This window comes from Uranotaenia lowii, chromosome 3 (genome assembly GCF_029784155.1).
Source record: "Uranotaenia lowii strain MFRU-FL chromosome 3, ASM2978415v1, whole genome shotgun sequence".
Taxonomy (NCBI): Eukaryota; Metazoa; Arthropoda; class Insecta; order Diptera; family Culicidae; genus Uranotaenia; species Uranotaenia lowii.
Window position 1 is genome coordinate 24,935,370 of NC_073693.1, and position 27,820 is coordinate 24,963,189.

General features: G+C 33.4%; 2 protein-coding genes across 6 annotated transcripts in view; both read left to right on the forward strand.

Annotated features, from left to right (window-relative positions):
- The window catches only part of LOC129757748 (uncharacterized), a 104,004-nt gene that overhangs the window by 73,875 nt on the left and 2,309 nt on the right, over positions 1 to 27,820 (forward strand). For all 3 annotated transcript variants that reach the window (XM_055755039.1, XM_055755040.1, XM_055755041.1), the window contains exons 5-8: positions 11,037 to 11,185; positions 11,435 to 11,630; positions 18,830 to 19,588; positions 19,644 to 19,876. In XM_055755039.1, coding sequence (XP_055611014.1) covers positions 11,037 to 11,185; positions 11,435 to 11,630; positions 18,830 to 19,588; positions 19,644 to 19,876 — 1,337 coding nt within the window. The remainder of the gene's footprint in view (positions 1 to 11,036; positions 11,186 to 11,434; positions 11,631 to 18,829; positions 19,589 to 19,643; positions 19,877 to 27,820) is intronic.
- Positions 25,508 to 27,678, forward strand: LOC129757749 (uncharacterized). Of its 3 annotated transcripts, none has more exons than XM_055755043.1 (6): positions 25,508 to 25,608; positions 25,671 to 25,834; positions 25,991 to 26,241; positions 26,315 to 26,566; positions 26,639 to 27,240; positions 27,299 to 27,678. In XM_055755043.1, the coding sequence occupies exons 3-5, from the start codon at positions 26,189 to 26,191 to the stop codon at positions 26,889 to 26,891; spliced, it is 558 nt and encodes a 185-aa protein (XP_055611018.1). In that variant the 5' UTR covers positions 25,508 to 25,608; positions 25,671 to 25,834; positions 25,991 to 26,188; the 3' UTR covers positions 26,892 to 27,240; positions 27,299 to 27,678. The 3 variants fall into 3 exon arrangements, with proteins under 3 accessions (XP_055611018.1, XP_055611017.1, XP_055611019.1); XM_055755042.1 differs by having other exon boundaries at positions 25,567 to 25,608; positions 25,665 to 25,834; XM_055755044.1 differs by having other exon boundaries at positions 25,567 to 25,608; positions 25,665 to 25,834; positions 26,639 to 27,236.

The following is a 27,820-nucleotide window of genomic DNA, read 5'->3' on the forward strand; positions in this document are numbered from 1 at the left end:
TCAAATCATTAATTATGGGTCTTAGACCTACTTCTATAGGTAGGGTGATTTGCAAATCGTTGTCCCCTAACCCATTGTTGCACAACATGACTTAAATTGCCAATATTTCAGCTGTTTTTCAACTTTTCCTCAAAAATAATACTGAATCATGTAATTCGGAATGTTTTCAGATGATATTAGGCTTTTGTGATATTTTCTGCTGGTAAGTGTGTATCTTACGCCAGTTTTAATTTTTCTTGTTTTTTTCGTGCGGTTTTTGTGCTAATTGTTAACAAAAACCTTAACATTCCTTCTACGGAAAATAAGGTTTTAGGCCAGAACAAAACATTTTTCTTATCAGTTCTCTATACGAAACGTTTGTTGGACAATTTTAACACCATTATTTAAAAAAAAAAATGATCCATTCTTAATCAGAAAATATGTTGGATCGTGCAACAATTGGTCCGCTCAATCTCCTCCTGCCCTATTGTTGTACATAATTCCGCTGCAAAATTTGTTTGGAAATTTCAAATTTATAAATTCGTATACCTCTAGTAACTTTGTTTAATTGTTTTTACAGCTAAAAATAGTAATAAAAATTTTGGAAACGATTGATTAAGTCCTGAATTCTAACAACGTGGTTTGAATTAGTAAAGAGGCTTGTACGGAAAAATAAAAATTTTCATTCAAAAACCTTCAGAAGCGTACTGAAAGTTCAAAAAACATAATTATCTAGTCCCTGAAATTTCATCTAACACAGTTGGATTCATTTCTCTACAAAAAAAGTTTCACTGACTGAATGTTTGAGTCATGACCCATCTCTGGGTCGCAGTTTAAAAAATAATTTTGTATTTTTAAAATATTTCTTGGTTCTTGCAATACATTGCATGTGAACTAAAACTAAACCTAACTTGTGCCCCAGAAATGATATTCGTTATCATACAAAAAATTCAAAATAGGTAAATATTTTTTTTAATTTTAGTGTTTTGACAGCTAACTTGAAAATAAGAATCGCATTATACTGCTTTGATTGATGATTTAAAACTTTCGCAAAAACGGGTCATGAAATTATTGAAAGCTTCAGAAAGCAAATCCTGCAATTTTACAATACTTTTCAATGGACTACGATTTTTTATTTCGAAATGGTTATAACTTTTTTCATGAAATACTTTGCTTCTTCTCGTGCTGGCAAACAATTAATCTTAAGAATGGGCAACATCAATAATTTAAAACAAAATTCATTTCAAACTAATTTGAATTTCTTCTATATGCCTTCTTGCATACAAATTGTTATACAAAATTGAATACGTTCATTGACTACATGCAACTAAAACAACTCGAATTGTCTATTGATATGACATGTTTTTTTTCTGAATAAGTGGATATTAACGTTTAACTAGTAATTTTAGTAAATTCTGGGCTTAAATTATTTTTTTTCCACTCAGAATTTTCACATTTTTTGCACTCAATGTTGATTTTTAATAATTAATTCAATATTTCAAAGACACTTTATATTTCCATAAGTTTATTTTTCTACCGTCAAATCTTAAAAATTAATTTTTGAAATTATTAAACTCGTTGAAAAAACTTATGTATATATGAAAGTCGGGCAATTTGCATAGTCTGAAAAGTGTCGAAGTCAACTCAACTGCATTAGTTTTGAGAGACTACTTTTTTATCAGATTTATTTTGAAATCCTTTATTCCGAGCATTTACTCAACATTTTATGCAAAGAATCTGAAAGCTGTTCTGAAAAAATCTGTTTCTCTTATTTCGTGACATCAAATCTAAAAGAATTTTATTCCATGTCAACAACGATCCCCTTGATATTGTTATTAATATTGTCAGAATATTGTACAGGAGGAAAACTACGACCCTTAATCCCAAAAACTAGAAGTCGTTAAAAGTTAAGCATTAAATACCTTTCAGTTCATTTTATGGGATTTTAAAGACATAAAATTTTATGTTGGTAGGACATATAAAGAAAAAGTCTCAACACTAGGCAAATTAAGTAAAATAATTAAATAAAATTAAGAGTAAATTAAGAGGTGGATTTGAGTTTCTGAGAAAACTTCATGTGTGATAAATGCTATTCCAGACACTCAAACCGGCGGCTTTGTGTTTTTTGTTTTTGGGCCGAATTGGAATTGGAAAGTGCATTGGACGGTTTATATGGAAACCCCCCCCCCCCCCTCTCCCCCTCATAAGAAGCCGTCTAAAAATAAGATTGCATTTGAACTAGAAGTTCTCATAATAAGCTTCCGTAACAAATATCAGCCTATTCGACCTCATGGTGACTGTTTTTAAAAATGTGCAACCATTGGAAAAAAATCGGACAACATTATGCACGACGCAAAATTTGCCTGTGCAACTATTGGGCAAAGACAAGCTGTTTTAAATGATTTTTTAAATTTTTATGTCAATTTTTTTAAACACTTGAACCTTTGGATCTTGTTGACCAATCCTGTATGAGCGCATCGACAAAAAAAATCGAGTGAATTTTGTTGAAATGACTAAAATACAGCATAAACACCAAAATCATGTGCTTAGCTGTGCAACGATTGGCAAATCACCCTAACTATCGACAAGTTCTGACGGTGTCTGGGTATTTAAGTGCATTGGTGTGAATTTTTATACCCTTTTTCAAGTTTTTGCAAAACTGGTTTGCCCAATCAAAATGATTTTTAACTTAAAAAAATTTTTTTTTCCTTCAATCTATAAGAAAAAGAATAAAAATACAAAATATGTTTGTTTTTTAAATATTTGTTGCGTTACTGAATAAAAAGGTTTTATAATATTTATTTATTTATTTATTTATTTATTTATTTATTTATTTATTTATTCATTTTTTATTCCATTGAACTAAAAGTCTAAATGGATGAGATGGGAAAAGCACTAGGCATAAAAACCTATCAATGCATGGCAAGAACAATATATTTGCATTCCAATAGTTTGTCAGGAATTAAAAATCGAAATTAAAATACAGAGATTATTAAAAACTAATACTTTTATCTAACATCATATACAGAATACAAATTAAATTCATCGTTACTTTGAAGTTCGTAAGCGGTTCAACAATTGTCAAGACTAGGGCATCAGATTTTTTTTTATTTATTTGATCATTGGGATTTTAACATCTATAGGGTCATTCATCCCTCTAGGGCATCAGATGATAGATGCCGATTCAAGGTGCGAGCGAACTAATGCACAGTACTAAGTCCGTAGGCAGCGTAGGTTCGCCAATTCTCTGGTCGTTCGCAGTATAAAACCTAAATTGCGGTTCGCCTTGGCAATGACATGATTTCGATGATATTCAAACGTCATTTTTCTACACCTAAATCTTTAACCACGGAAACTCGTTCAAGCGTGGAATTCTTCAAAGTGTAATTCCAAACCAACAGACTCTGATTCCGCGTAAGATTTTGCATTTCAACTCACTGACCTTCAGCATACAGCATTCGGCAGCCCGACGGGAGGGCGTATGTAACGTCATTGTAAAAGATACAGAACAAGAGAAGTCCAATATTGCTACCTTGAGGTACTCCGGAGCTATTCTGGAATACAAAAGACTCAGCATTTTCCAGTCGCACAGTATGAAAACGATTCGTGAGAAATGATTCGATCCAAATCAAGAGTCCGTCTCTAAGCCCAAGCTGTTATAATTTCGCTAGGAGTAGACGGTGGTCAATATAGATCGAAGGCAGCTTATATATAAAGTCAGTATATAAATACTGTGTCGACTTGACCTCCTTTGTTCATTGGACGGATGCAAAATGAAGCAAACTCCAGTAAATTTGTGTTTGTCGAAAGTCCATGGTAAAAGCCATGTTGATCGAAAGAAATGTACGACTTAGCAGCGGTGAAAAGTCTCTGTGACATCAAAATTTCCAATACCTTTGAACAGGAACAAAGGAAAGTGATTCCTTTGTAAATCAGTATGTCGTGCTTGTTACCTTTCTTGTAAACTGGAAACATATACGACCTTTTCCATGCACTTGGAAATTTATAAGTGTCAATAGACAGGTTGAAGATTGTCAAGAAAGGCTTCCACAGGGCATCAAGGCATTTTTTCAGAACGTTGGATGGAATTCCATCGGGACCAACAGAAGTTGATGATTTTAGCTTTGATATAGCAGCTTTAATGTCGTCCTCCGAGAAGTCAATTCAATAGAACATACTGTTGGGAACGTTCTGAAGGGCTTCAACGATGGCAGGTGACGAAGCGTGCGATGTACTGAATACGCTGGCAAAATGTTCGGCAAAAAAGTTGCAAGTCTGCTCTAAGTTGGACGATTCATGCTCGCCCAAAAACATCTCCGATGGAAACAAATATGCAGCAATATTTCGGATATTTGCGTAAAATTGACTTTATGAAAATTTAGTGAGCATGTACCAGCTGTGCTTTCAAACGGAGTGAAACCAGGGTAAGTCAGAGTGACGAGTAGGGGTGGATGATGATGATCCGCTTCAATAAGCGGTTCCGTTGCGGTTGAAACAATGCAACTATCTCCATCTAGCTCGTTTACGAAATCTAAGTCGAGTGTGCGACCACAAGAGTTGGTGACCATATTCATCTGTAGGTTTCCCAGAAGATCCATCGCATCTAAGAGAGCCGAAGAACAGGTGCTAAATGCCGAAGTTGCCGGATCAGGGTATGCAATATTTGCAGGGATTTTTAACCAGTTCAGAAGCGGCTGATAATAATCACCAAGCAAGATGTGTCGATCGTTGGGACGTAAACAATCAGCTACAGCGGCCGCTCAGTTGAGATGAGCAACAAACGACGGATTGACAGCATCATCAGGACTGATATAAACAACGCCTATGCACATATTCAACGCTTATTAAAAAATTATCATAACATGATCACTCCGAAAAACGTGTCCATTTGGCTTGCTAGCAATATCCAGCAATAACTAATCAAGATGATCAAAAATATGACGTCATATTTTTCATGACGTCATAGGCAAGATAGGCGGTAGGCGCGCTTGCATTAGCCTCGAAAAAAAAATGACGAACATGACAATAAGGGCTAAAATTACAAAATCGACATTAATGTCAAAATCGACAAAATTGTCAAGATTTTAAATTCGACAAATTTTATCATGACGGTCAAAGTTTGACCATTGTTTGTATACCAGTTTAGTTTACAGCCGAACGAGGGTCAAAAATTAGAGCTGAGGCCCCTCTTCATAAAATTCAGTATGTGAATTGCACCAAACGGGTATAACCCTGAAATTAATTAAGTCAATCATAGGAGCTTCGTTCTTACATCGTATGCTAGGATAGCGATTATGATATAAATAGGGGAAAGGTTTCCTAAATGGGCCTATCGGGTTAAATGACCCTACGGCTGTTTGATGAAATGGCTGACTCGACAGCATATCTGACCAATGCATTTTGAGGGTGATACGCTTAGAACATAAGGCAAGAAAGAATTTTATGAATTTACAAACTCAAAAAAATTTAAAAAATCATACAAGGTTTTGATACATTTTGATGTAATATTTCGACTTTTAAAAATTATACGTAAAGAAGCTTAAAACAAAAACTAGAATGGTTTTTGTTTCTTATTCAAATGAACTTAAGAATTTAAACATATGTAAGCTTTTGTGGAGGTTTAATAATGATTATATAGTGGAATAATAGAGTGTTTTTGTATGCCCCCATCATGTTTGTAAAATGCCTCCATCCTAAAATAACAGGTTAAATAGGATAAATAAATGATTTTTATCATTGAACCTTAAAATCTAAGCTCTGAATAACATCTTAAAAGAGAATTGAAGATCTAAAAATAGATTTGATAAAGTTTGTCTCATGGATGAACTGCCTCCATAGTATGGCAACCCTAACTTTTGTTTTATTCCATAAAGTTATAATATACATAGATTTTTATAAAACTTCAGCTTTGTCGTACGGAAATTATTACTTTCTAGCAGTTTCAATGAAATTAAACGGAAATCTTGCCCAAAAAACAGAAATTTTGTTCAAAACATAAATAGGCGCATTTAGCCCGCACGGTTTGAGGTTCGGCATTTTAGACAACACTTACAATAAAATCGTTTTCTCGGAAACAGAAGAAAATTTTAAGATAAAAATTTCTCCATTGTTAAGAAAACAGATGCCTGCACACGTGTATATAGTTTTTGTACACATATTCGATGTGATATTCGATAAAATCAGTGTTCTGCTTAATAGGCGCATATAGCCCGCTCCTCCCCACTGCACAAATCGCTATACTCGCAAGCACAAATTTCTCAGAGAGGGGGAAAACGACATATGGAACGCTACGATGTACACTATCCCAACTTCTCCCACGCCGTTCGTGCTCAAGAAGGAATATGTTTAGTGATGCCACATTAAAATCGGAATTTTTAAGCCCGAAAAAATCGGTATTCGGTATGAATATTCCAAAAATCGGTATAGATTACAATTTTGTTTTTTCAATGCTTTGTAAACCAAATTTATTGAAAGAATACTGCTATTTTCATGGTATCGCGATGATGTTTTACACCATACATTCTGTTGAGAGACAGTTTTATACTGTATTCTACACAGGGAAACTGCATTTTTGGTGCCTAGATGTTCTTGTTTCAGAGATACATAGTTATGACAAAATCAAATTCTACAATTTTTAGAAATTGGAAAAGATAAAATTACAACTTTTTCGGACATCATTCAAAAAGGCATTGAGTTTTTGATATTTAAGATTTGAACTCATTGAACAACTTTGTTGAAGACTGCGAACGATTTAACTTATGATTTTTAAAATATCAACCTATCTATATCAAAATTTCAATTGAATTTGAAATTTCTCTATAATTTTGTCCAAATTCCTGTGTTTTGCATATTAAGAAAAAAAATTACGAAAAGAAACTTCAATATATTTTTTTCCAAAAATCAAAATTACTCCAATTAGCCGATAAGAAATTCAACCTTTCTTTTTATCATCTTTTTAACATTTTAAGTCAGATCGCGTGGGGTGCGTCGGTCGATTTTTGTTGAATTGAAAAAGATGGAAAATTTAACAAATTGACAAAAATGTCAAAATTTTCAAAATTGACAAAATCAACATAACGGCAAAACTGAAATTTTAGGAAATATTTACAAAATTGACCAAAATATCAAATAAGTTGAAACGACCAAAATTAGTAATAATACAAAAGTGATAAAAATTACAAAAAATGACAAAATGACAATAAACACAAATTACAAAAATTAAAAAATGTAAAAAAAGATCATAATTAACTAAATTGACTAATTTTGCTTAACTCTTTAAGAACTGCGAAGAAATCTATGACGAGAGATAGCGAAATTTGGCAATCTTAATATATTTCGGAAACCATATTAACAAATTTTACAAATTTAGTAATTAAGAGTTATTGAATGCATTGTGTTCAGTTTAGTCGAATACAGTTTCATTATTTAACTTAAAACATTTGTGTTTTGCTTTTAGGTGTTCTAAACTCGCGGCGAGCGAAAAAACGAGATATCTCGTATTTGGTGCGCTATATGTTTATTGACAAGTTTAACGTATTTTGACAGAATTGACGTATTTTAACTAAACTAACTAAATTATAAAATTTTACAAGATTGATAAAGTCGACAGAATTGACAAAGTAGATAAATTTGACAAACTTTACAAAAATGATATATTTGACTTTTTTCATAAATGACATATTGACAAAATTGACAAAAAGGCATAAGTTATCAAAAAATTATCAAATTTGTTACAAATTAGAAAATGGACAAATTGAAACAATGGAAAAAACTGACAAAATTCAGAGAAATGACCAAATTCACTAAATTGACATCGGACTAAATTTAAAAAAAATTGAAAATGAGATAAATTTACAAAATTTTCATAAATGACAATTTCGAAAATCTGGACCAAATTGACGAAATTTACAACAGCGACAAAAAAAAACATAAATGACAAAATATAACAAAACTGAAAACATTTGCAACATTGACAAATTAGTCATATTAACACAAAATTTTCAAAATAGAAGCGATTGACAAAATCGACCAAATTTATTATTATTATTATTATGTTTTTATTTATGTAACGTAAGATTACAATATCTTTTAAATTGTTACACTGTGGTTGTCTTCTTGATGTAAATTACTTAAAAACTAATCGTTCCTTATTTGCTTCTAACTCTATCTATGTCGTTTTACTCCATGTATTCCTCTAGTGACCCTCTCTTTAACTCTGATCTCTTATTAAGAAGTTTTAAATTAGTTGGAAGGTTGTTCCAATTAACAATACCTCGAACGAAATATGATCTTCTATAATATGAAGAACTATGTGATGGAATTAGGATATTTCTAGTGCGTGAATTTCTAAGCGGAATGAACAAGGATTTCAGATAGTCTGGCTTTCCAGTATTGAGAATTCTATGCATTACCATACATGATCGGTACTTATAGAATTTATCGAAAGAACATCCAATGAGATATTTATGTAAGTGGGAAACTCGAGAAAAACGAGATAAGTTGAAGACATATTGCACATATGAATTCAAGGCAACTCGTAACTTGTGAACAGTTCTCTCCGATGCGTTCGAGTAAATGAAATCGCAATAAATGAACAAAGGCGTAGGATTTAAATATTCTTAGTTTTGTAGTGAAATGGCTTGTTGTTAAGTTAAGTCTTTTAATCGAGCCATAAATCTTGCAGCATTGAGCATTTACCTGGCGATTCCATGAAAGATCGCGGTCGAAAATAACACCAAGATTTTTAGCGTAGTCGACAAAATTTATAGCAGTATCAGTATCATTCATAATAAGTTTAGAATAAGTATAGAAGGATTGTTGTCGTCCAAAGAACAAAGCTTTCGTTTTTGAAGGATTTTTTATTTTTTTATTTATTTATTTATTTATTTATTAAGTCAAACTATGTAGACTACAATACTTAAAACTACTTAAAACTAATGTAAGCTATTTTGTTGTTCTATGAAGTTGTTTTTGAATGCCTTTTTTAATTGTGTTTTGTTCATCGCTACGTCTATAATTTCACTTTGTAAATTGTATTTGTACATCATTTGATTAATAGGTTGATGTTTTGCATAGTCTTTGTCGTAAAGTTTAATGTAGAACAAATGTTTATTTCTTAATGGACGGGAGGGTGCGTAAAAATTTAGTTTTGAAAGTAATTCAGGACTGTCTATTCTTTGTGTAACAACATCATTTACAAATGCAATTTGGGAAAATTCTCTGCGTTTACTGAGAGGTTCTATATCAATAAGCTTACAACGAGATTCATACGATGGCAGAGGAAAAGTGGTCCAATTTATTTTACGTAGCGCATATAACAAAAATTGTTTTTGAACTGATTCGAGACGTTGCTCGTGAATATTTGAATAAGGATTCCATATGATGCTACAATACTCCAGTATCGAACGAACATAGGATATATAAAGTGATTTTATGGTGTATGGGTCTTGAAAGTGTTTGCTGAAACGTTTTACAAATCCTAGCATGCAATTTGCTTTATTGATGATATTGTTCTGATGTTCTACAAACGTGAGTTTTGAATCCAGTATGACGCCAAGATCCCTTACAATTTTGCATTTTTGTACTGGTTGATTGCCTAATTTTGTTTCAATGATGGGGTAACTTTGCTTTCTGCTAAATGATATAGAGTTGCATTTTTTAACATTCAATTGAAGTAAACTTTTGTTGCACCATTCAAAGAAAACATTGATTTCGTTTTGAAATGTTTCAACATCTTCGATTGTTTTTATTTTCAGAAATAGTTTAATATCGTCGGCGTATATTAGGTATTCAATCCGTTTTAGAATAAAGGAAATGTCGTTAACGAACAGTATGAAAAGGAGAGGTCCTAAATGAGACCCCTGAGGCACACCAGAGGTCACAGCTACAGATTTAGATAATTCGTTTTGGAAACGAACGATTTGTGTTCGATCAGTTAAATATGATTGTAACCAGGAGAGAAGATTTGGATGAAAGCCAATTTTTTTTAATTTGAAGATTAAAAGGGGTATGTCAATGCGATCAAAGGCTTTGCTAAAGTCGGTATAAATAGCCTCAACATGAAGGCCTTTGCTCATAGAATCGATAACGTATGTAACGAATTCGAGAAGATTTGATAAAAGGTTGGCGTTTGACCATTCAACAAGCTTAGTAAGATCATGATTGGATCATATTGGATATACTACATATTGGAATAAACTGCACGAAAGCTTGCATGCAACAAAATTTTTTACTATATCATTGCACAAATTCTATAAATCCAGTAGTTTTTTATTGAAAAATTCATGGAAATCAAGGATACTCAAGATGATAAAACTCCCACCATTCACAATTTGTTTTTGCTCTTATAATCTTTCAGATAGATAACTTTTTAAAAATGTCCATAAAATACTTCAAACTTTTTTTATTTCCCCCTTCGTGTTTTTTGAAAATTTAAAAAGGAGGGGGGGGGGGTGGAAGAGGCTTACAAAATAAGAAATTGATAGATATTTGTTCCGGTCAAGTAGGAATTTGGTATACTTTATCATATTATTCAATTTAGTTTATTAAATCGATTTTATGTCATTTTTGTCAATTTTGTTAATTTTGCCAATTTTGTCAAATTTATTAATTTTGTCAATTTTGGCAGTTCTTTTAATTTTGTCTATTCCTTTAATTCAGTAATTTTTGTAAATTTTGTAAAATTGGTCAATTTTGATAATTTTGATATTATTTCAATTTTGTCAATTTTGTCAATTCGTTTTAACTAGGTATATATATATGATACTTTTAAAGCTCATTCTATCACAACGAAATATGGGAAATTTCAATTGATTGATTCCTCGCAATTAACAATTAATCGAGTTTCAAATTTTAGTACATATTGCATTTGGCTTTTAACAGATAGAAAAGTGTCAGACTCAAGGACTTTCCAAGGAACTTTGTTTTCTTATCAAACAGAACCCCGGTGTGTATTCCCATCAATTCGGTGACATCTGTTCTAACTAACTTCCTTGAGCTGTTTTTCACACTAACCTTTCTTTTTTTTTTGCTCTGCTCTCCATCGTTCATGTTTACAGTCAGCTGCTGAACCAGACCGAAATCATCTACTCGGTCTTCGTCGGCGGACAACCCGTGTTGGCCACAACAGCAGCCGAGGACATGAAGCTCCTATCCCAGGAAGAGATGGAACGAGTGATGCAAGTGCCGGTTTACTTGAAAGCGGATCGTAAGTAAAGTCCTTCTAGCAGCGTTTTTTGTCGGTTGCTTTCCATTCACAAACACCAAACATTTCGTATTGTTTCCGGGGGCTTTTCTGGCATCTGTGAAAAGCTACTTTCGTTCGACCCGGCAACACCGGATTCGCTTATCGGCGGATTTGGTTTTCGGTGTTTGCTTCTGTTTGTTAGGAGCTATGATGAATGTGTGTTCGGTCCTTTCAACTGTTTCCTTTCCTTTCATTTCATTTTTTCGGTAGCTTACCTGAAGGAGCCCCAGGCCACTCCACTCATTCCCAGCACCCACAATGGCAACTCCAACGTGATTGCCCTGATCGGAGAAAATCCGACCGTTTTTGCCGTTTCCTGTGTGGCGGCGACGCTCTTCCTGGTGCTGCTGATCGGGATTTTTCTGGTGGCTCGCGGCAAACGGAAACACATTAGTGAGCTGAAAAAGTAAGTTTTCAGGAATTTCGAGATAACTGAGAAGTTTCGGGGGTTCCATTCAATTTAGAATTCTACACGTTGGAATCAAGATTGGTGACCCACAAAAAATATCAAAGTTAAACAAAAATGACAAGAAAACGGCACCAAAAAAAAAACACAAACAAAAAAAAACGATACAAAAATCACACAAACATAACATCAACATTCAACATGACATCAACATAACATAAAAACTACACAAAAATAACACAAAAATGACACAAAAATAACACAAAAATGACACAGAAATGACAAAAAAATAACACAAAAATTACACACAAAAATTACACAAAAATTACACAAAAATAACACAAAAATTACACAAAAATTACACAAAAATTACACAAAAATTACACAAAAATTACACAAAAATTACACAAAAATTACACAAAAATAACACAGAAATAACACAGGAATAACACAGAAATAACACAAAAATTACACAAAAAATACACAGAAATGACACAAAGATGACACAAAATTGACACAAAAATTACATTAAAATAACACAAAAACTACACAAAAATTACACAAAAATTAAACAAAAATGACACAAAAATAAAACAAAAATGCCACGCAGATGACATAAAGATGACATTAAAATCACACAAAACTGTTACATAGATAACACAAAAATGACAAAAATGACAAAAATGACAAAAATGACAAAAATGACAAAAATGACAAAAATGACAAAAATGACAAAAATGACAAAAATGACAAAAATGACAAAAATGACAAAAATGACAAAAATGACAAAAATGACAAAAATGACAAAAATGACAAAAATGACAAAAATGACAAAAATGACAAAAATGACAAAAATGACAAAAATGACAAAAATGACAAAAATGACAAAAATGACAAAAATGACAAAAATGACAAAAATGACAAAAATGACAAAAATGACAAAAATGACAAAAATGACAAAAATGACAAAAATGACAAAAATGACAAAAATGACAAAAATGACAAAAATGACAAAAATGACAAAAATGACAAAAATGACAAAAATGACAAAAATGACAAAAATGACAAAAATGACAAAAATGACAAAAATGACAAAAATGACAAAAATGACAAAAATGACAAAAATGACAAAAATGACAAAAATGACAAAAATGACAAAAATGACAAAAATGACAAAAATGACAAAAATGACAAAAATGACAAAAATGACAAAAATGACAAAAATGACAAAAATGACAAAAATGACAAAAATGACAAAAAATGACAAAAATGACAAAAATGACAAAAATGACAAAAATGACAAAAATGACAAAAATGACAAAAATGACAAAAATGACAAAAATGACAAAAATGACAAAAATGACAAAAATGACAAAAATGACAAAAATGACAAAAATGACAAAAATGACAAAAATGACAAAAATGACAAAAATGACAAAAATGACAAAAATGACAAAAATGACAAAAATGACAAAAATGACAAAAATGACAAAAATGACAAAAATGACAAAAATGACAAAAATGACAAAAATGACAAAAATGACAAAAATGACAAAAATGACAAAAATGACAAAAATGACAAAAATGACAAAAATGACAAAAATGACAAAAATGACAAAAATGACAAAAATGACAAAAATGACAAAAATGACAAAAATGACAAAAATGACAAAAATGACAAAAATGACAAAAATGACAAAAATGACAAAAATGACAAAAATGACAAAAATGACAAAAATGACAAAAATGACAAAAATGACAAAAATGACAAAAATGACAAAAATGACAAAAATGACAAAAATGACAAAAATGACAAAAATGACAAAAATGACAAAAATGACAAAAATGACAAAAATGACAAAAATGACAAAAATGACAAAAATGACAAAAATGACAAAAATGACAAAAATGACAAAAATGACAAAAATGACAAAAATGACAAAAATGACAAAAATGACAAAAATGACAAAATGACAAAAATGACAAAAATGACAAAAATGACAAAAATGACAAAAATGACAAAAATGACAAAAATGACAAAATGACAAAAATGACAAAAATGACAAAAATGACAAAAATGACAAAAAATGACAAAAAATGACAAAAATGACAAAAATGACAAAAATGACAAAAATGACAAAAATGACAAAAATGACAAAAATGACAAAAATGACAAAAATGACAAAAATGACAAAAATGACAAAAATGACAAAAATGACAAAAATGACAAAAATGACAAAAATGACAAAAATGACAAAAATGACAAAAATGACAAAAATGATAAAAATGACAAAAATGAAAAAAAAAATGACAAAAATGACAAAAATGACAAAAATGACAAAAATGACAAAAATGACAAAAATGACAAAAATGACAAAAATGACAAAAATGACAAAAATGACAAAAATGACAAAAATGACAAAAATGACAAAAATGACAAAAATGACAAAAATGACAAAAATGACAAAAATGACAAAAATGACAAAAATGACAAAAATGACAAAAATGACAAAAATGACAAAAATGACAAAAATGACAAAAATGACAAAAATGACAAAAATGACAAAAATGACAAAAATGACAAAAATGACAAAAATGACAAAAATGACAAAAATGACAAAAATGACAAAAATGACAAAAATGACAAAAATGACAAAAATGACAAAAATGACAAAAATGACAAAAATGACAAAAATGACAAAAATGACAAAAATGACAAAAATGACAAAAATGACAAAAATGACAAAAATGACAAAAATGACAAAAATGACAAAAATGACAAAAATGACAAAAATGACAAAAATGACAAAATGACAAAAATGACAAAAATGACAAAAATGACAAAAATGACAAAAATGACAAAAATGACAAAAATGACAAAAATGACAAAAATGACAAAAATGACAAAAATGACAAAAATGACAAAAATGACAAAAATGACAAAAATGACAAAAATGACAAAAATGACAAAAATGACAAAAATGACAAAAATGACAAAAATGACAAAAATGACAAAAATGACAAAAATGACAAAAATGACAAAAATGACAAAAATGACAAAAATGACAAAAATGACAAAAATGACAAAAATGACAAAAATGACAAAAATGACAAAAATGACAAAAATGACAAAAATGACAAAAATGACAAAAATGACAAAAATGACAAAAATGACAAAAATGACAAAAATGACAAAAATGACAAAAATGACAAAAATGACAAAAATGACAAAAATGACAAAAATGACGAAAATGACAAAAATGACAAAAATGACAAAAATGACAAAAATGACAAAAATGACAAAAATGACAAAAATGACAAAAATGACAAAAATGACAAAAATGACAAAAATGACAAAAATGACAAAAATGACAAAAATGACAAAAATGACAAAAATGACAAAAATGACAAAAATGACAAAAATGACAAAAATGACAAAAATGACAAAAATGACAAAAATGACAAAAATGACAAAAATGACAAAAATGACAAAAATGACAAAAATGACAAAAATGACAAAAATGACAAAAATGACAAAAATGACAAAAATGACAAAAATGACAAAAATGACAAAAATGACAAAAATGACAAAAATGACAAAAATGACAAAAATGACAAAAATGACAAAAATGACAAAAATGACAAAAATGACAAAAATGACAAAAATGACAAAAATGACAAAAATGACAAAAATGACAAAAATGACAAAAATGACAAAAATGACAAAAATGACAAAAATGACAAAAATGACAAAAATGACAAAAATGACAAAAATGACAAAAATGACAAAAATGACAAAAATGACAAAAATGACAAAAATGACAAAAATGACAAAAATGACAAAAATGACAAAAATGACAAAAATGACAAAAATGACAAAAATGACAAAAATGACAAAAATGACAAAAATGACAAAAATGACAAAAATGACAAAAATGACAAAAATGACAAAAATGACAAAAATGACAAAAATGACAAAAATGACAAAAATGACAAAAATGACAAAAATGACAAAAATGACAAAAATGACAAAAATGACAAAAATGACAAAAATGACAAAAATGACAAAAATGACAAAAATGACAAAAATGACAAAAATGACAAAAATGACAAAAATGACAAAAATGACAAAAATGACAAAAATGACAAAAATGACAAAAATGACAAAAATGACAAAAATGACAAAAATGACAAAAATGACAAAAATGACAAAAATGACAAAAATGACAAAAATGACAAAAATGACAAAAATGACAAAAATGACAAAAATGACAAAAATGACAAAAATGACAAAAATGACAAAAATGACAAAAATGACAAAAATGACAAAAATGACAAAAATGACAAAAATGACAAAAATGACAAAAATGACAAAAATGACAAAAATGACAAAAATGACAAAAATGACAAAAATGACAAAAATGACAAAAATGACAAAAATGACAAAAATGACAAAAATGACAAAAATGACAAAAATGACAAAAATGACAAAAATGACGAAAATGACAAAAATGACGAAAATGACAAAAATGACAAAAATGACAAAACTGACAAAAATGACAAAAATGACAAAAATGACAAAAATGACAAAAATGACAAAAATGACAAAAATGACAAAAATGACAAAAATGACAAAAATGACAAAAATGACAAAAATGACAAAAATGACAAAAATGACAAAAATGACAAAAATGACAAAAATGACAAAAATGACAAAAATGATAAAAATGACAAAAATGACAAAAATGACAAAAATGACGAAAATGACAAATATGACAAAAATGACAAAAATGACAAAAATGACAAAAATGGCAAAAATTGTTAAAATTGGCAAAAATTGCCAGAAATGACCAATATGACAAAAATGTCCAAAATGACAAAAATGAAGTGAATCTGAATAAAAATTCCGAATAATGGAACTTTTATATTTATATTCTGTTTCACCATTATGGATGTTTTTTTAAGTTTCAATTCTATATTAGAATTAAGAGGAAAATTTCAAATAAAAAATCCTTTAAATGATTTGTTATTTTAAATATTTTCTTTTAAGATTCTGGAATGATGAGTTTTAAACGTTGAAATTAATCTGATTTTAATTTCGAATATCGATTTTGTCCAAATTATGAACCGAACTAAAATTAAAAAAAAAAAAAACTGGATACGGATTCCACAATTCGGTCCCAGCCAAACAATTTGTTTTTTTTTAAACTTTAAACCAGAACATCGGAAGTCATTTGAACCTAAGCTCACCGGATATTTTTCCGCACTTCTCCGGGCAATTTTATCTTAAAACCTTGAAAAATCCAGACATTCTATTTCAAGTTTCTAACCCGAAATCTGGGTAACATCCAGGCAAATTTGGGATTTTTTCAATTATAATTAAAAAAGAAAAAAAAACTCGATTATTGTTTCATCAAAACACATCAGCCTGTTTGTTTGGATAAACTTTCTTAAGATAATTGCTTTGGACGCAAAATACATGATTGTTATTCAGCAATTTAAATATTTCTTTGATTTTGGCAAAAAAGCAAAAACTTTCTGGCAAAATCCGGGCATTCAGGCAACCCTTGTAATTTTAACTTTATTGAAAAATTTATATTCAAGTCTAAAGACTGTACCCAAAATTCATACAACAACTTTTTATGTGAATAACTTTTGATATCTTAATTCGTTTTTAGAATATCTGTCAACAAGTGAGAAATTTTTTGATAAGCTATAGTTAAATTGTGGAATATGGATTAGACCTCGAGGTTTTGACCTAAGTTCTGTGTCGAGATTGTTACTCTTGATTCACTTTAGTCGTTCATCAAAATTTGATTAGGAATTAAAAATTTGAAATTTCAAAAAGAACGTTTTGCTTGACATTTTTGGACCCTCATGGGGGGGCTTAACTTTAAACCCCCCCCCCCCCCATTCCTACGGCCATGGCACTTTGTAAGTAAAGTAAATCGGGAGCTAAAAGATCTGCATTTGAAAGACATAGGTACCTATAACGCAAATTTTGTAGATATGACTTCTTTAAAAGACATACACCGTCTTAGCCGATTTAGGCTCACAGACTGAATAAACGTGGACAACTTAAGATTAACATTTAACACCCAGTACCGAGATGGGAATCGAACCCATGCCTCAAGTGGTCCATGCGATTACCGTGTCACCACGCTATCCACTCGGCCACCGAGACGTACAGACTTCCGCTTTCGTTTGAATTATTTTTTTTTGTACATTTTTGCCAATTCGGTGCTTTGCTTCGGGGTTTAAAAGGGTGTCTGAAAACTATATTTGAACTACGATACAAAGTTTTCAAAACCATAAAATCGACCAGTAAAAAGTGATACATAGCGATTTTAAACGAGGAGTGCCAATTTGACACCCCAGATATGATTAGGGAGCTTTTTGTACGTACATTTAGGGAGCGTCCATAAAAATGTAATGATGCGAAATTAAACATTTTATGAACTCATTGGGTTCCCAGAAGAATTAAATCATATTTGTATGAGTCTGAAGAAAGTTACAAGCCGCCAAACTTTCAATAGTGTCATATTGACTCTCCAGACCGGAATTTCGGGCTAAACTTAGTGTAAAAATTTAGTTACCTTTTTGCCATTTTTCTATATTGATTACATTCACAGAGTATCGTTTGTAACAGTTCAGCACCTTATTCTCCAGCTAACATTTTTGTAGCTATATTCATATTCTGTTTTGTTATACGTTCCATATACATTATAGAATGACCGTATAAAAGTTGAAAAAAAGCGAATGTACCTACCAAAGTGGAGGCAATATACATACAACAATTTCATTTGTTTCTAAAGTGACAAAAATTACACTAACTGGGCGTTATCCGACAACTTATTATTCAGCCATTTGGACGCACTGCTGGTTGCAGAGAGAACAAGACTATGATTTTCTCACTGGAAGTTGGCCGCGGGGCAAAATCATTTCAAAATTTACAAACATAGCGGATTTTCAATCATATCCGACTAAAACTGACTTCAGACGACATTTTATGCGATCTTTCCACTGTGCAGTTGGAATGACGATTTGCAACATCATTGTGAACGAATTAAGATATCTTTTTTGATACCATTTCATGTTTGCGGGGTCATCTCCTTCAGTGAACTCCCGATCTAAGGCTTTCTATAATTTACTGACACTTTCAAATTCCGGCTTTAGTTAATAAACTTCCTCCTTTCTAGGTTAGAGTCCACTCAAGCACTGGTGATGCCCGGTGGAGGTGCCGTAGACGATCTTCACACGGGTCGTTCGGAAAGCGGCAGCAGTCACTTGACCCCCTACAGTCGGGACCCGTCGGCCGTCAGCGTAATCGGTTCGATGCAGCCCCAGAAACCTTCCCCGACGATTCACTTTCCGTTGCCGCCGATGTCCAGGCCCACCTCCTCTTCCAGCTATTCGTCGGATTCATCGGTTTACTACCCGAAGCGTAAGCTCAAACACCACACCCAGGAACTGCTGGACGAACGGGCGGTGACGCTGACGAACAAGCTGCAGAAGCAGTTCGGGGCCTTGGCAGTCGGCACGGAAAACGTTTATGCTTCGGTCCAAAAGCCGAAGAAAGAACATCCACACAAGAGGCGCCGGAAATATCTGGGGTCCGAGAATCGGGTAGGATCGTTTGAGGAAGCGCAAGGCGGAGGCGGCGATCGACACCATCTGAGTCCGGCCCATTTGGCAAGCACCAGTAACAGCGAACAGTCGTACGATACGCGACCGGAGGCCAAGGGAGGAGGCCAGTTCGAACACAACGAAACATTCAACACCGACGTGATCATGAAGCACTACCTAAAGAAGAAGACGGGACACTACAACGGTGGGTTTACCATGGAGCAGATACCGGTGGAGGCATACAACAAGGATCGGATCAGGTGCCTTGCATCGGTGGACACTGGAAGTATAGGGTCGTACTTGAGTATGGCTTCTGTAAAGAGTTTCCCGAGGTAGTCATATGTCAGCTTTCGAAATTTGTATAATTTTTCGGAATACCCTTAACAGGTGCTTCGTACCGGAACCGTTGAGTCGGGTGCTGGAGCCGGTGACGATGACCCATCTGGACACTTCGGAAGGTTACAACGGCGATGGGGGAAAGTCAACCACTCCGGGTACGGCATCGACCAGTCAGTACAATACTGACACGGAGATACAGCTTTCGCGAACGCAGAGTGACGGCGCAGATCCGGGAGTCGTGGGACCAATCGTTTGGCAAATGCACAAAAAGGACATGGAAGGTTTGTTCAATATGTTAGAAATAACACTTTTTCAATGAACCAAATAATCACTGCTCTATTGTCATTATTCTCAATCTTAATTCATAGATCAATCTTTTTTTTTGATTGTTTTGCCATGTGTTGCCAAAATCCATTTTTATTTTATTTTCTATATCTTCAGTGTTGCCGAATACAACTATTATTTTATTTTATCTTTATTGAATTTTAAATATTTTTTCATATCTTTCATCTCTACTCTACTCATACTTTTCTCAAAAGCTCAGATTATGGAATAGGATCGCAAGAAATTTTTCACTTTTTGCCGCTATGCGAACGCAATCTACTATTGCGATAAAGTTTCAGTGGTTCATGGTTTCAACTGATTTATGCAGTTAGGGTTTATGTTGCTAATAACGCACTTTGGGCTTCAAATAATGAATCGAAAATTTGGAAAGCATAACTGGACTTGATTTGCTCCTACCTCACGCCTCCACGAGTCATATGATCACGAATTACAGCCAGCTAAAAGTGTATACTAGAGTGCCCCAAAAGACCTGACTTTTGAAAAAGTTATGTGCTGCAGGGTAAAATTGACCCTAGGCCTAGTACAAGATCTTATGCCAAATTTGGGCCAGATCGGATCACTGGAAGGGGTCGCTCAACTAGCCTGAAATTTGTTTGGGATTATTAGAAAATTTTTTCGGGAAGAACATGTATCAATAATTTTTGACGGCCGATTTCTTTTGAAAACAGATTTTCTTAATTTGAAAATTATGACAAATATATCATCAGAAGACTGCATTTTGATTCGAGTTAACATAAAAATGTTTTTAACCTTCAAAAATGAGCTATTTTTTTAAAGGTGATGACCATCACTATCAATGGCTGAAAGATCTATATATATAAAAATGAATTTCTGTCTGTCTGTCTGTCTGTCTGTCTGTCTGTCTGTCTGTCTGTCTGTCTGTTCCCTATACACTCAGGAACTACTGAACCGATTTGCGTCAAACTTGGCAGGTGGGGTATTGGAGCCAGGGGAAGGTTCCTATTATGGTCTGAGACCCCTCCCTCTCTCATGAAGGGAGGGAGAGGCCTGCCAAATAGAAGACAATTTTATGCATAACTCAAAAACCAATCAAGCAAGTGGTATCAAATTTGGCATGGGGTGGTATTTGGGAACGAGGAATATTTCCATGAATATAAGGTACCCCTCCCTCCTCTCAGTGGGGTGATAGGCATGGGGGAGGGGGGCTACCTTACAATTTTTCATAAAACTCGAAAACTAATCAAGATATTGGAACCAAATTTGGCATGGGAAGGTATTTGGATACGAAAAATATTTCAATGATTATTTGAGACCCCCTCCCCTCTTATCAGTAGAAAGGGGGATGAGGCCTCTTTCATATTTTTTAACATAACTCAAAAACTAATCATGCAAATTGAACCAAATTTGGCATGGAAGGGTATTTGGATACGAAAAACATTTCTATGATTATTTCTGACCTCTTCCTCTTTCCAATATAGAGATATCAAAGGGGGGATGGGGCCTCTTATATATTTTTTTTCAAAACTCCAAAACTAACTAAGCATATGGAACCAAATTTGGCATGGGCGGGTATTTGGGAACGTGATATGTTCTATTGATTGTCTGAGACTCCTTCCTTCTTCCAGCAGGGAGAAAGGAAAGAGGGAGGGGAGTTTCATACAATTTTTACTAAATAACTTTAGAACTTCAACAGCAAATGGAACCAAATTTGGCGTGGAACGATATTTGGGTACGAGAAATGCTTCTATGAATGGAAACAAATATGGCATGGAAAGGTACTTGGTTACGAGATGTGTTTCTACGAATGTTATAGACCCTTACGCTTTACAGTGTAGAGAAGGGAAGAAAGGAGGGGGCTCCATATGATTTTGTTGTAAAGCTTAAAAACTTATCAACCAAGGATTTTTGGGAACGAAAAAAAATGGGTTTGATTATTAAAGATCACGACCTCCATTCAGCAGGGGGGGGGAAGGGAAGGACAGGGGGGAGGGTCTCTCTTTTCAGTTTTTAGCATAAATCCGGAACATATCAAGCAAAAACAATCAAATTTTATGAGTTAGATGGTTTGAGTACGATTAATTTGAAACTCTTCTTTTTTTAGGGCGAAGCTTAAAGAAACAGATTAAAATTATCACACAAATTTATAAAACACGATTCAGAATATTAGTTTAAGTTATCTTTATGTTGCAACTCGAAAATCCAGCTGCAGCTCTCATTTTATAGCAGTAGCTTATGAATTATGTTATATTTGATTTAAAATAATGCCAACAAAACAATAAAAATTTGAATAATTTCTGAAAATGTCATTTGATTTTGAAAGGTGTTGCAAAGCACACCGGGTCAGCTAGTACAATATAAACACGTATTTATGTCCCTTCCTATCACATCACAAGGTACAGAAGGATTAGAAAAAACGCCAGGCACAAACACGGCTTCTCTAAGGTTGCATGGGTCTTCTGCAAACAGGGGGACGCAATGCTTTAAGATTTCTCTATGTATCGTGTGACCAACATCTTTTTGCTAAGTGTTGGTGAATCTCGTTTTCAAGCTTTTTTTTCCTCAGTTTTAAGTTTTTTTCCTTGGAAGCTTAGGAGATGAAAGCTCAAATCTGAGTAAGAAAGCTTAAATCTGCGGAAAAAAGCTTAAATTTGAGAGATGTGCTCCACGCGGATTGTTTTTGGGGGATTTTTGATGTTGGAAAATCTTATTCTACTCATCATCCTGGCAGATTTATGTTTAGGGGGTAAGTTCAAACTTACATATACGTTGATGTTGTTGCCATTCCCTACAATATTTCGGTGATCGAGCAGTTAGCATCTTGAAATGGTAATCGCAGTGTTTTTTTTATTTTTGTTTTAATTTTATTGCGGTATCAGATTTTGGGGGACGAGTTTTCTTAAAAGAGCTTAACTTTGACAAAGCCGTCAAAAGTCAAACCTGTAAGGAGGGAGTTTCATTCGAGTTGGTGGGGAAAGTTCTCGAGTTTGGGTATTTTTGAGGGTCAGTGAAGGAAAGCAAGAAACACTATTCTCGTTTTCGATTCCTTTCCCTCTTATAAACAATAATGGCAAACCCCCGGCCAAACGCCATAAAGCCATCACTGTTCGTATTTTTAGATTGGACGTGGCAGAAAGACTACGACAATTAACCCTCGTTTATCATCTGAGTCAGGTAGTACAATGGTGAAGCTGTCAGATTAGCAAGATGAAGTTGTTGTGAGTTCAATTCTCACTACTCGAATTTTTTTTCTTGTTTCTTGAATCATTTATCTAATAGGATGAAAATCTCATAAAATGATTTTCGTTTTACGCTTGAATGTAGTTGCCATGCATCATTTTTGTTGGGAGCACGTGTCTCCATCGACTTCGGACGGCTCCTGAGGTGCAAGAGCAAAGCTTAACCAAGAGGAGGGAACCCACACTCTCGTGAGCTGCAACACAGCAACCCCGCGTTCTCTCAGAAATCGACAGAGCATGCAAAAAATTGAGAGTTGAGTCACCGAACTTAGAATAAAACGGTTAATTTCGGCGACACTCCAAGAACGCAAATATTCCCATTCGGTTTGTCCTGCCGAGATACGTTGAGGCAACGAATACGAATGCGTACATGCGAAATCAGTTTGAATCGTACACTCGTACGGTGTGTTCGCATTTTCTCCCCGTGTTTTTTTCTATACGTGCTTTTAATCGAAGCAGTCGACTTCTCAGGCAGGCAAACACGCGTTTCGAAGGGAAACATACAAACACGATTCGGATTGTTTTCGTGTGTTTCTCTGGAGGGCCTGTCTTAGATTATTTCGTGGCACTCACCCAAGGCACGCGTATGGTGTGTTCCTCTCTGCCGATGAGATGATGTAAAATCTCCAGTGGGATCGTTACGATTCTCTGTCGATTTCAGTTACCCCTCTGCCGATTCATGTTTACTGGGTAATGGTGCTAGTTGCATTGGTTGACTTTATCAAACATTTGCCATGATTCCTTCTCTTATATCTCACACATGGGACAGGTTCCAAAACTCGACCATCACCACACGCTAGCTGAGAAATTTTCCATCATCTCGGTGTCGATGGAAAAATTTTACCAGATTACCTCGTTTTCCGAAGAAAAAAAAACAAAAACATAAGTTTGACAATTCGGGGTTCATCCAGTCACTTAGCTGGGAATGAACATCCGTCACTTGCTCTCACCTTACTGTCACCCCGCATAATCTAATACCGTTCACCTAATCGTCTAAATTATTTGGTTCTGATTACATTAATCGTCACGATTCGTTTTGCGACTTTGCTGATGGTGCCCTTGCTGCGAACGATAAAAAAGGATTTCTGAAAGATACGATTAATGATCTTAAAAAAATTGATATTTTCGCGCATATGAATGTAGTGTGTCTCGAGTGAACGTCAGTGTGTCTCAACTTCTCGACGTTATTGCATCATTTTAGGACCAAGCAAAAAAAAATTTTAAAAGAAGTGTTTTTTGAATGTTAAAACCCGTGAATCACAATGAAAAATGCGTGCTCAAACTACATCGATCGGTAGAGAAAACTATGTCCCCAGAAAACATTCCTATGCACCTGGGATCACAGTACCTGAGAAGCAGGTGCTTCAAGCAGCGAAATATCAATGGCGGAGGTAGCAGGTTATGATTGTTTGTTCCGGATGTTAGTCCGATAGTTCCATTTCGGCCGAAAGAAAATCGCGGAATATAATTTGCACGCCGCACACAGGAGTACGTAGAACAAAAAGTTGGCCAAAAGTATTTTTAGTTTTGAAATCAAGAAAAAAGTATATTTTGACTTATCAAACGATTTTTAGATCATGTCATATATTTATTACCGTTTTCGTAATTTTTCATAATTTTCTATCAGAAATTTTCTAACATTTATACGACATGATAGATAATCCAGATTAAAAAAAGTTGTAAAATTCAAATAAATCTAGATTTTTTTTATTTGTTTATGAAGTTGATTAACATTTGAAAATATTCGAAAAAGAAAAAAAAATTTACTGAGCTTTAATTTAAAATAAACGAAGCCCTAGATGGCATTTTTGTGGAAAAAATCTATCAGAATTTTTAAACTTCATACTTAAAAATATCAAAATTGCGCGAGTTTGCGCGAGTTTTTTCTTTTGCACATGATTATTGAAATTATCAATTTTCAAATGATATCAAACGTTTTGCCGGGACTTGCTGGGAACATAAACAAAAACACTAATTTGTAAAAAATCAACGTTTAAAACAAAAAAATATTAGAAGAATTTTCAAAGCACTGCGTACTTTCTCTATAGTCATCGAATTTTGTCTATTATACTTAAAATTATTAAATATTCCTCCATTCAAGTTTTCCATTTCAAATTTTTATTGTTAGTCACTTAAGAAAGTTTTACTCATTGACATTACGTTGTTGCGCTGATTCAACGATTTGTAGAAAAATTCTATCTCGAAAAAATACTAAAGTTTCGACAGCTGCAACAGCTTATAAACAAATCAGATGTCCAAAAACTGACCGATAAATGGTGCTAAAATTATTCAAGCATCAAATAAACATTGACATAAAAGTAACCAATGAAATTTAAATTTTGAGTTTTGGCCAGGATTTTGGATGAAATACTCCTGTGTGCGCCGGTCGCTTGAAGACTTTTAAAAACATCAGCTTTCTTCAGAACCGCACTCGCACCACAGGTTCCAGCTCGGAAGGAACCATATTGCCTGTAGGATTACTAAATGTGCACATTTATAGTTATTGCTTAAATTATTTTGTTTTTAGGTTCAGCATTCGGATCTGGTTTTCAGTATCTCGTAACGATGTCGGACATCCAGACGTTACAAGACATGAGTTTACCAAAAGAGAAAACGTACGGATAATGGTCAATAGTCTGAGTAGAATTGATCATACCTCTCTATGTTTTCTACATTAAAAGAACCAGCTCCCACGAGGTAATTTTGTTGGACAGTTGACGTTTTGCTAGCTGCAACTTCGAAGGAGGGTAAACCACCGGTGGTCAAATCACTGCCCAAGTGCCATTTGGGGCTACCTTTCTCTTCCATTCTCCATATACGTAACTATTTTTAAACAATTTTTACTCGTTCTAGTCTTTATCATCCATCATCTCCATCTGTAATCACCTCGATGTAAACAAACTTGAATCATCAAAAAGTGAAAGGAAATGTTTTTAGCGATCTGCATTTAATATTTAAATATAACAGTTTTGCAACAATGATTCAAATTACGGCAACGCTGGTTTGTGCACAAAGTGCCGTTTTCCTTTGTGGCGAGGTAGTAGTAGCGGAATGCTTGACTACGTTTTCCAATCCGTCGCATCCGGAGCATCGAATATCACAGAGTAAGTTAAGCAATCAACCAATAGTTTACCCTTTGAAAACTAAATAAACTCTTGTATTTAATTAACGTTCTAGGAAATATAGCCTGAACAACCGTCCATATATTCTCTCGAGAAACGTAGTGCAGGTAGAGTTGGAAGTTGGAACCGTAGACGGGATTGATGGCAGTGAACTTTACAGATCAAATAGTGCCACGGTAACCGCGCTGACAATCGACAAAAACATAAGCAGCGAACCGACATCGCTGAATGCCAAAAATCAACTCAAGGGTGAGGTGCTTCAGTCCTCGGAACCGGAGATCCAGGGATTCAAGGAATTCCAGACAGTGTAAGTATCATGATTCGTTGCAAATGCTGTTCCGCTATTTGATAAGATCATAATAAACGTTACTCATTTCAGTATTTTTTGTGAGTCCCTGCCCACAAATACCCCGCCCACTTACCGTGGAGTTATGGTTAAGTACTGCTACAAAATTACCGCCACCACCCAACGAGCTGTTTCCACAGTGCAGGCCCTGCATGCCCCGTTACGAGTACTTCAATTGCCACCAATTAACTACAGTGACGAAACAATCACCCTTAACGACTTAACTAACGAGGAGCTCGCCCCGAGAAATTTTTTCTTGGGCAAAAAAAGCTCTATCAAAAATTGAGTATGGTTTACAGTACAGAGCATAACCGCCAGAAGATGATCGAACTTCTGAACGTGATTTCAAACTAACTCGGCAAAGTGGGTAGGAACATTACACTCCCGCTGTGGCACTGTAAAACGCGTGCACCTTTCGATAAATTTACTATGTGAAGAACGAGAAATACCAAACTCCACATCTACAAACAAACACACAGGAGAAAGATGTACCAAGCGGAGGTAGAAGTAGGAAAAATCTTCACAAAATAATCGATTGCACTGTGATGAACAGATCCGGATAACCAGCAGTACAAAAACCAATGGCGACAATGCAAACTGAATTGTTTGGACTGTTTTGGAATCACGATATGTTGGTAATGTTTCTGTAAATAAAGAATTTCATATATTTTTAATTTTTTCTTGTAATTTTAGGTTAAATAATCTGATAGGAACGCCTGGAAAGTTGTCGGTATGCTGAAGGCTTGCCTCCCATAGTGTGAATAAAAGACGGAAAGGCACACCCTGCCAAAAACTCATAAGTACATCTTTCCGATGCCACTTCTTAACAGGAAATGCCGTCTAGAAGTCGTCCCAGTCAGATGCCATCAAGTCATCATCTCACCTGCTATTCTCTTTCTTCGAACATACCAACGATGCGAGAAGAAAATATCATAATATTTACTGATGCAACAGAAGGGTCACATTATAAAGGATTACAATAAGTTATTTATCAAATGACCGTTTTTGTTATAACATAAATGTTAAAAATTAATTTGTGTTTTTCATAAGAGCAATTGCAATTTTTCATTTCATAGTTGAATTCAAGAGACACGAACGCCACAAACGTGGTAAAGTCTATAATAAGAGAAAAATAAAATAGTTGAATTCAAAATCAGAATTAATTTAAGATATCAGGATGTTCAATTCATGTTTGGAAGATAATTTTCTAATTAA

Coding starts and splice junctions, on each gene's coding strand:
- LOC129757749 (XM_055755043.1), top strand. CDS start 26,189: ATGCTTGACTACGTTTTCCAATCCGTCGCATCCGGAGCATCGAATATC. Junction 26,242..26,314: donor GGAGCATCGAATATCACAGA/GTAAGTTAAGCA, acceptor TTAACGTTCTAG/GAAATATAGCCTGAACAACC. Junction 26,567..26,638: donor TTCAAGGAATTCCAGACAGT/GTAAGTATCATG, acceptor TACTCATTTCAG/TATTTTTTGTGAGTCCCTGC.